Raw genomic sequence first — 10,373 nt, forward strand, 5'->3', positions numbered from 1 at the left:
GGAAAGCCCCGGGTCCAGTTCAAGACTGGGGCTGTCTGGGCTGGACCGACAATTGCCCAAACCCTGTGCCTGGCAGCTCCTACCCAACTGGGTTTGGGGGAAGGGATCAAAGGGTCCCCGTGGAAGTGGGGGGCAGGAAGTATAGAGGCTAAACACCCCACCTGCCCCCTTACCCCCCGTTTCCTTCCCCACGGTGGGCCTTGATTGGGCCCACTGCCCTCCCACCCTTCCCAGTACCCCAGATCCCTGCTCACTGGCCCCCCCCAGCCCCTGCCCCTGCTCCAGCAGGGCAGGCAGGTTAACCCTTCCCTGGCTGCTCCCTCAAGACAGACAGTGTGGGCAGCCACAAGTAAATGGGGGAGAGGGAGTTGGGGGGAACCCTGAGGGGCAGGGGGGAAGCCCAGAATGGGAGGGGGCAGAGTCTTACCTTTCAGTCTTTCCGGCCCCTGCTGGCCTGAACGTGAGACTGCTCTACACTGCTCTCAACTCCAGCTAACATTTACACCCGCCAACATGTGTGTGGATCAGCGTAACATGTAACAAGGCCCTAAAATGTGGGGCCTTCTGGTGGAAGTACAGGAGTAATCTCTGTATAAACTGCCTGGATGGATGTTCACCTACATTTCTTGGCTGTTTCTAAAACTGCTCATCCCATTGTAGCAGGCAAGTCACCGCCTGGGAGCCAGGCCATTGTTCTCTAAATGCAGCATTTGAAGATGTATACTGGAAAAAGGATTGTCATAATTAATTTCCAGTGGGCCTATTGGATGCTGTGAGAACAAAAAGGGAAATGCAGTCTCTGCCCAAATAGCTGTATCCCAAGTAAAGAGGTGTTATCTTAGGAACTGCAAATACGATGACTTCAGAATACTAATATATAACTCACTCTGAGCAAGATCTGCATAAACAAATAATAAATACTAAGCATAACTTTGTTTTCTTCCTTAAATTTGAATACAAACCAACTAAACCATTTTTGCTCCAGATCTGTCCAGGAGCGGAGGGTACAAACGTCATCCTTAATTCATTCAGCTGAGGAAATGCTATTTTTAATCTTAAAAAATAATTTCTGGATAGGTACTGCGTATGAAATATTTTCAGCTACAGGGATGTTAGGCAAGTTGTGAATGGCTTGAATGAAAGGTGTATATTTAAAATTGCTGTTGGATCTTGACCTGGGCTGCTGGGGTTCTTGAATTTGAGTACAACGAGCTGCTGAAACTTGAAAAACTTGTATGTGGGTGATCAGAAAATCAGGAAAGGTAGACAAGGCTCGTCATGGGAGTCCGTGATCCAATGAGTATGACATTGGACTCTGAACACACTGCAGATCTGGTGTTTGGTTTTCATTTATTTCTCTGCTAACTGTAACTGTGAAAAACCTGTTTTTTTAATGTGTAATGGGTGGCATTCATAAGATACTTACTAAAATAGTAACTTCAGGCTACATGCTGAGATGGACCCTGAAAAGAAAATCCCATATAACTTGCAATAAAAAACCCACCTGCTTCCTGACATAGAATCATAGGAAAGCAGGGCCGGAAGAGACCTCCAGATGTTATCTAGCCTGAGTCCCTGCTCAAGGGAGAATCACCCCTACCTGCACCATCCCATACAAGTCATTGTCTGACCTATTTCTAAAGTAGCTTGTCCCCTTCCTTATCTAAATAACCCTTGTCAGCTGTCTGGCAGCAGCTTCATTCTTTTGTGGATGCTGAGGCAAGTGGACAGTGGATGAGCAGCTTCTGTGGTCTTTCCTTTTTGGCCGACATACTGGTAGAACCTCTTCTTGTCTTTCATGTCCGTCATCAGGTAAAGCTTGTTTTTTATGTTTGCCTCCCTGATTTTGTCCCTGAAAACTCTTGCTACTTCCTGGTACACTTCCTTGGTGACCTGCCAATCTCTCCACTGCCTATATGCTTTCCTCTTGCTTTTGAGGGATCCTAGAAGATCCTTGTACAGCCACATTGCTCTTTGCTCTTCTCTTTGGTGGACTTCCAGTACTGTGCCCTTTAGAAGCTTCCAGTCCTCATGAATCCCTTTATCCTTCAGTCTGTGCCCCTGTGGCACCATGTGCTCCTATGGAACCGAGTCTCCTCAACTCGATTGAAACGCACCTTTTTGAAATCCAGTGTCTTATTTCTCCTGATCTCATGTTTTTTTCTGTCTCAGGATCATGAATTGTACAATCTCATGACTGTTTCCTTGCATCACCTTCACATCCTCCACCAGTTCTTCCCTATTGGTTAAGACAAGAACCAGATCCCCTAGTTATATCCCAGTTTTCCAGAACAGAAAGTTATCTTCCACACGTTAGTTATGTTGTGTGCCCTAACAGGCAGTTCAGCCAGGACTAATTGTCTAGTTGGCCAAACCTACTGGAGGTTCTACCTGGTAGCCCGCCCTGGAGGATGAACCAGCTGACCACTGTTAGGGCTTCTTGAATGGCTTCTGGGTAGAGCAGCCTCCCCATTCAAGTCCACCTGTGGCAGCAGACTGGAGACCAGCTAACAGTTCTTCCTGAAGGTCTGCTGTGGTAAGCCTCCCTGGATCCTATGCTGTCTAGTTTTCTGACTTCTGACCCTGCTCAGCTTTGCCTCTAAACTTTGGTTTTTGGGAACTCCATTCAGCTTTGGTAATTCCATCGCTGACTCCTGAACCCTGATTCAGCTTGTTTTGGATTCTGCCTCTGGATTTCCCCCTTGGATCTGGTAACTTGGTTGTGATTCCTGACCTCTGACCTTGGCCTGCGATTTGGACTGCTCCTGGCTCCTGCCATTCCCCAGTGGCCCAACTACTAGGCCAAGCTGCTTATGACCTGGTCTTTACAAGAGTCTTGCTTGATATTCTGTGTTTTGCTGTATTATTCTTCTAGCAGATGTCCAGAACATTGAAGTATCCTGTCACTACCATCTCATAATTTTTGGACTACCTTGTCATCTCCTTAAAGAGTACCTCATCCACTTCTTCCTGATTTGGTGGTCTACAATAAATCCCCACTATGACGTCACTACTGTGCCTTTCATCTTTTGTTTTCACTCAAATACATTACTGTCTGCTACCTACTTCCTCCTGAACCAGGGAACAAGTGTATGAATTTTTGACATAAGGCAACACCATCATCTTTTCTCCCAATCCTGTCCTTCTGAAACAAAGTGTACCCCTCAAGTGTTCATGGTTTATTTGTAAGTATTGTCCCAGTAAGTCTCTGCGATACCAATCAGATCATAGTTATTTTCACTAGCTGTGACTTACAGCTTCTCTTATTTGTTCCCCATACTTCTCGCATTTGTGTACATATGTCAGCTATATTTTACTTTTCTCCTATTCATATCCCGTTTGTATCACTTGCTGCTGTTCTGTGGCTCTTTGGATCTTTCACCGAGTTGAGCCTCTTCTTCCAATCCTCTCCCCTCTGGGTTTTTTGCTTTGTTCCTGGAAGGTTTTGTTCACCATCCCCTATAGAAGCTAGTTGAAGCCTAGTTTAAGGAGTTCCTAGGTTGGCCAGAATTACGCCCAAAGATGCTCTTCCTAGTTTTGGTCAGATGGATCGAATCTCTTGATAGCACTCCTCCTGTCCAGGGTATCTGCCCATTGTTAAAGAATCCAGAGCCTTTATCTTGATACCACCTTACTTCTGTGATATGATGGTTCCTGTCTTGGCCCTTACCTTCCACCAGAAGGATTGATGAGAACACCACTTATGCTCCAAATGTCTTACTCCTCCTGCTGTGAGAACCTTGTAGTCTCCTCTGATCTTCTCTGAGTCATTCCTGGCAGTATTGTTAGTTCCTACATCGGTGGTGGGCAATTATTTGTGCTGGAGGGCCACTTAATGAGTTTACATGAGCTGTTGCGGCCTGGATCAACACCTCCATTCCTGCCCCGGCCACAACAGCTCACCAAAACTCCTGAAGTGGCCCTCCAGTCCAAATAATTGCCCACCTCTGGGCAGAGAGAACAAAGGTTAGGCGAACCTACCCTGTGTTCCTCCTTTCTCCCTGCACCCCTGCCCTAAGTCCGCAACACGTGGCTGGGCTGGTGGCATGCTATATACCTACGTGCCAGCTCAGACTGCTTGGGTGGAGCTGGCATGGCTCCTGCCTGACCTGACCGCATGCCAGGGACTCGGGGTGGGGGAGGGAGTGCAGGAAGAAGAGGGGTGGGGACCCAGCCAAGCCAGTGTCGTGCTGTGTTTCACCCCCTTTCCCTGTACTCCCTCCCCCAGCACACAGCCTGGCCAGTGCCGGGCCATGTTCCTACGCGCCATTTTGGGGCATATGAGTGCAGCTGGCATGGTTCCTGCCCAACCTGACCATGTGCTTAGGATTTGTGGTGAGGGAAGCAGGCCGGGACCTGTGAGTCATCTGGGCTCAGCTAGGTCAGTGCCATGCTGTGTTCCCACATGCTGCTTTGGACCGTGTCAGTGCAGCTTTTGCGGCTCCAGCCTAACCTGGCTGGGCTGTGTGCCAGGGACTCAGGGTTGGGCAGGAGCTGCTCCAGCTGCTCCCACATGGCACAGCCCGAAGCAGTGTGTGGGAACACAGTATGGCACCGGTGCCTGGCCCCCTACCAGGCACCAGCCCGGCAGAGACTGGATAACCTGCAGCTCTTGGCCCTCTTCCCCTGCACCTGCTCCCCCGCCAACAGGGAGATCGTTACCTGAGTTTCGACTCACCGGGCACACAGCGGTATGCAGACAGCCCCACCAGGCAGAAGCCTGGTCAGGAGCTCAGCGCCCCGCTTGCCTTGTAGCTTACACATGGGGCTGGCGGGCAGGACAGGGTGGCTGCTGCCGCAGCTGGCTGGCATGGGGAAGGGAGCAGGGCAAGCGGCGCCAAGAGACGGGAGCTGCAGGCCAGATACAGCTCTCTTTCAGAAGAGCAGCCAGGGGCCCAGTAAAACCATTTGGTGGGCCGCATTCTGCCTGTGGGCTGTATTTTGCCTACCCCTGGCCTACACGAACAAGCAGAGAAGGGGGTTTGAGGGATGTATGAGCACTGACAACTTTCTGTGATACCCTGAATATAGGCTCCAGGCAAATAGGACTTCTCCCAGATCCCTGGACAACAAATTGATGATTCTGTCCCCTGGTCAAGGGAGTCACCAACCACCACCACTCTCCTCTGCCTTACTGGTACAGTGATGGCATTTTCCTTACAGCATGGATGGGGCCAGTGGGGAAGAGGTTCTGTCCAGCATAAATTTCATTAAGATTGGAAATGTAATATTATGATTATCAGATCGTATTCCTCTTTTTTTTCAAATAGATGTTTTGACGTACTAATTTTAAATGACATTTCCAATAAGATCTTAGATCCTTCTCATCCACTGAAAGGTTCTCTCGTGTCTTTCTTTTAAAAAAAGTTCTGAAAAGTGTTTTTAGGCATCTGCAAAATCTGCGGAGATGGAGTGGTGCCAAATGGGGATCACTCAAGTTTATGCTAAAGTCAGTGGACAGTTTCTGGGTGTTGGTTTGGGCCTCTGGGCAGGCCAGTTCCTGTGAGGATGTGGAGGAAATGTCTCAAGATAGCTGTCAAATATAGTTTTGCAAAACAATCTGAATGGGAAACCTTAAGAAGAGTATTAATGAATTCCTCTAAAGGTCTCTTAAAGTCAACTTACTGCAGCAGAGGCACAAATGAAGTACAGTGAGACCTGCCTGAGATGGTATCACAGCAGACCAGGAGAACATTTTGGCTTGGACAGGTTTCCATCTTTTAGAGGGCACAGAGGCACATGCTCCCTGTGGCTCCCTGATAGTCTGCCCAGCAGTGAGCTGTCAGGGAGTGCTGCCCCATGCCCAGTACCATTGATCAAGGGGACTGGTGGGGAGGGGGGGCTGTTCTTGTCTGGGTGCCACAGCCAACAGTGATCCAGCTCTGCTGGCTGTGCCAATGCCCCCCGCCTGGTGTTCTGGTCATGGGCAGGGCCATTTTAATATTGCTTGGGCTATGAGAGCATGTGTTCTTGTCTGCACGCTGGCAGCCAGCCTGTGGCTAGAACACCAGTAAGAGCCAGTGTTCTGGGCCCCGGGCCCCCAGGAACAGCCATGGGGACAACAGGGAGAGGGCTGTCGTGGTGTCATCTTGTATATGGATACTGTGACTCGACTGCCTATTCAAAGCAAATCGAGTTGTTCTGGAAAGTGAAGATTTTCACTGAGAGCCTTGTAGATTTTGGAAAGGGAAAGTGTTTTGTCCAAGCCAGCCTTCTTTGAGTCTCAACAATCAGCTCTTGTCTCCTCTCCGTGTGTCTGGCCAGCCTGCACCCAGGGAACAGCCCTATGTTTTCTTCAGTTTTTAGTCTGACTTAGGCCATGCTCTGATTGACAAAACTGTACTGGATCATCGCTGTGGCTGACTTCCTGAATTTAGTGTGGTAATGTAAGGATAATGTTGTCACCGTAATGGTCCAGAAATTATGCAAGAGGTAAGGATTTCTTAGGGTGATAGCTTTTATTGGACCAACTATGTAGTAGAGTTAGGCAAGCTTCCAAGTGAAGATGCTCTTTGTCAGGTAACCTGATGAAGAACGCCTTGCATTCAAAAGCTTGTCTAACTCTTACTACATAGTTGGTCTGATAAAAGAGATTACCCTAAGGAGTCCTTCCTTAATTCAGAAATTTTAAAACAATGCATTTCCCCACAGAAGAATTAGCTGCTTCAGAGGCTCTCATGGCTCCAAGTCCCCACTCTGCTGCATACAGTGTCTTGCTTCAGCACGTACCAGTTTTTGAGTACCTGTTTCATGCTCCATATCCTATTCCTGCCATGCTTGATAAATGGGAGGTTTATCAAAACCTTTTGGCTATAGTCAGTTTATTTGAAAATATGTATTAGCTCATTAAAACTGAATATATTGTCTCATATGAAGCAAAACAAAATTTGGCTGTTGTAAAAGAAACTTGGGAGTATATATGGGGAAAGGACTACAGAGTGCAAGGGGAGGAACAGAAAGAGGCTTGGGGACAATCAGGCAAGTTGGGCTGTAGAAATTTTCTGCCTTGAGCAGGTTTCCCATTTTTACAGGTTCTGTCTTAAACAGGTTTCACTGTAAGTCAAGCGAAAATTAGTAGACCAGATGTGTGAACATGTAAATGGGGGAAAAGGATACGGTTATATGCTGCTGACTCCTGATCAAACATGCTCTCTGGGGGTGTCACACTGAGCAGCTGGAGGTGCTGCAGTCAGCCTCTAGCAGAGCCAAAGAGGGAGCTCTTTGATGCAAGCTATTTTCCTGAGCTGCTGTGTGGAAGAGATGAGGAAAGGAGCCGTGTTTGCTGAAGGCTCTTGCACAGTCCAGCAGGTGTGGTGAGAGCAGGATACTTAGATACGGGGTCGTGATTAAAAGGGCTTCCAATAATTACAGTAACTTCAACTGCCAAACTTTTCAGGGAAATTTCTGTGGGCCGGGCACATTCTCAACTGCCTGCAAAGCGGAAGGTGTATTTACAACGGCATTTGAAGACAACGCTAGGTTCTGTCAAGGCAGGTCACATGGAGCAATTATATAGAAGCGGGTAAACACAAAGAAATAAAACCCAGCCCTGCTGGGTCAACTTGTTCACTCTCAGTCTTTGTGAAATTGTTAAAGTAGAGAGATTGAAGAGGAAACCTCTGGGTAAAGGATTATGCCCCTCTGGTTTTTCAAAGTCTGGAAAAAAATGGCCTAAGCTCTGTTATTAGAAAACTAGCAAATTGCCTGTCAAGAATGACGAGGGGGGGAGGAGCCCCATTGCCAGGACCCTCTCTTCCCATGGACCCGGGGTTGGTCCCCCCCTCCCCTTCCCCCTCCCTGCCATTTGGGGTCTGGGCCCAGTCCACCCGCTGCTGCTGCTGCCTCCAAGGAGCTGGGGGGGCGAGGTCACCGCTGCTGCCCCCCACCGCTCGGTCTGCTCCATCCCCATCATCATGGCGGTGCTCTGGCCACCGCCTCTGGTCCCAAATGCCCTTGCAGCATCCTGATTGGTTGTTTCAGAAGAGCGCAAATAAAGCGTTATGGACAGACAGACAGATTAAGGCTTTTATCTATATATAATGGTTAGAAATGAGGATCTTTGAAACAATGCATGTTGGAAATGGGCAGAAGTATGGGAGCTCTTTGAACCAAAAATCATGTGACTCTCTGCAGAGGTCAGTGGAAGGAAACGAGCAGTGTAGAAACATCAGCTGCGTTAGTTCTGTTCTGAAAAGTGACTCATTAAAAGCCTCTTCTAGTCCAGGATGTAAAAGATGGGCTAACTAGCGCATGTTAACATCTTTTTCGTGTGCCTTGTTGAGGATAGACAAACCAAACTGCCCTGTGGGGTCCCTGATTGTCCCCATTGCAGAGCTAAGAGGACTTTTTTAACTATGGACTTTACGCGGGAGGGCAAAATGCACGGTTTTGTCCATCAGTTGGATAAAAGGGACACTGCACCAGGAACCTTAATTTTATGTTAAGGCAGCCCCACAAAATTTTGCTTCTCACAGGTGCAGGCAGGCTGTAGGATATCAAGGACTGCTTTTCTTTCTATTCTAGGGTCAGGTGATTTTGTTCATTGCGAGCTTCAGCCCACAAAGCTCGAGCTGTCTGTCTGTCTGTATCTACTTCGGTCAGTCTCTAAGGTGCAAATATTATCTGCTTTATATTTGTGTGTTGTCCAGAAACGGCAAGTTTGCAAGGCTTTGTTTAGGATCCCACATTGGTGATGATGATAAGGGATCCATAACACAATTAGTGATACTGGGGCTAGAGCAGGAAATAGAAATGATTTGGTGTCAGGCTTCCCCACCCCCATCCCCGCTTGCACACTGACTGCAGATAACCAAGTCTGTGTGATGAGACTGTAGAGCAGCATCAGGAACGGTGCCTTGAGAGATGGAGAGAGTCTGACAACGCGCGTGCACTGTTTGCAGCCAGAGGAAGGGGAGAAGCTGGCTACAAGCAGTGCTAGCTGGAGCTGGCAGGAGCAGTAACATGGCTCAGGAACCTCTATTTATTACTCTTGTCTTGTTTTATTCCAGGCCTATCATGACTGTGAGGTTCAGTCTCTGAAGGAGTTGGGTGCTCTTTGTTGCCATGACGACAGGCGACTGCTGCCACCTTCCTGGCTCATTGTGTGACTGTCCGGGAAGTGCCACTTTGTCCAAGTCCGTTGAAGAGTCCGACATTGGGCGACCCCAGTACATTACCCAAGTGACCGCAAAAGATGGGCGACTGCTTTCAACAGTGATCAAAGCGCTGGGAGCACAGAGGTAAAACCAATGCTGCTCGCTGCTTTACAGAAGAGGTTTGAGCTGGTGTGCCATCTTCATGCTGTTCCCTGTTCATATAAAAGAAGCATAAATAAGAAATGGCTGTCAGCCCATTCGGTCAGGAGTTTCATGGAAGCCAGTTAAGACTGAGGATAGAGTTTATATAGTTAGGTACTGGCCAGGAGAGGAGACTCTTTAAATGGAGCCTTATACTAATCAAAGACATGACATTTAATAAAGCTCTCGAGTGCTCTCCCCATAGATCCTACAGGGGGAGACTCAGTGACTTGCTTGAGGTCATCCAGGATGTCAGTGGCAGGACTGGAAATTGAGCCAGAGTCTTCCAGGTCCAGGCTAGCAACTTTAATGAACTTAAACTGAATGATAAAACTGAAACTTAAATGGGAGGTCAGCTTCATCTCTGTAAATGAAGATCTCTCCCACAACTTGTATGGGAAACAGGCCATTGTTTTAAAGGGTAGGATTTTAGCACCAAGTAAGCAGACTCTGGGGTCGCCTATACACATGCACTAGGGTTTGGGCACAGGTGAGAGGGGTGGCATTTTAATTAGAGCGGCTCTCAGGAGCTGGTTTAATTAAAACATCTGCCTCACCTCATGCATTCAGGACACTGTGTTTAAAAAGGGTGGTCGGGGCGCTTTAACGAAAGCTCATTCAATGAACTTTCGTTAAAGCAGGAGTTCCCAACATTTTTATGCTGAGGACTGGCGAACTGCGGACCGGAAGTGACCTGCAGGCAGGTAGCCAGCCCTTTTTTATATTCAATATAAAAAACGGTTGGCTGCCAGTCTGCAGTATGCCAGTCACTTCCAGTCTCCAGTTTGCTGGTCCACAGTCACTTTCGGTCTGGCAGCCAGCTGTCCTGCAGACTGGCAGCCAAGCCTTCATGGCCCAGCATTGGTTCCACGGCCAAGTGGTTGGCAACCCCTGAGTTAAAGTGCCCAGTGGGAACACATAGTGGGTGCACGGGGGTGCATGCACTCCTTGACCAGCTGTGCTTGCTGCTTAGGCGATGGGCGGGGCGGCGGTAGGCAGGAGCACCAGTGCCCCCCCTGCAAGCGCCAGCTGATTGCTGTGATTGTTGCAGCCACTTACGGAAGGGATCCCCTTCCC

At 48.4% G+C, this 10,373-nt stretch overlaps 1 protein-coding gene across 2 annotated transcripts in view; it reads left to right on the forward strand.

Annotated features, from left to right (window-relative positions):
- Positions 1-3,372: 3,372 nt before the first annotated feature.
- The window catches only part of LOC102380745, a 26,149-nt gene continuing 19,148 nt past the window's right edge, over positions 3,373-10,373 (forward strand). For both annotated transcript variants that reach the window (XM_025206614.1, XM_025206615.1), the window contains exons 1-2: positions 3,373-5,137; positions 9,009-9,239. In XM_025206614.1, the coding sequence (XP_025062399.1) occupies positions 4,047-4,997 (951 nt within the window). In that variant the 5' untranslated portion in view covers positions 3,373-4,046 and the 3' untranslated portion in view covers positions 4,998-5,137; positions 9,009-9,239. The remainder of the gene's footprint in view (positions 5,138-9,008; positions 9,240-10,373) is intronic.

This window comes from Alligator sinensis, unplaced genomic scaffold, assembly GCF_000455745.1.
Source record: "Alligator sinensis unplaced genomic scaffold, ASM45574v1 scaffold103_2, whole genome shotgun sequence".
NCBI lineage: Eukaryota > Metazoa > Chordata > Crocodylia > Alligatoridae > Alligator > Alligator sinensis.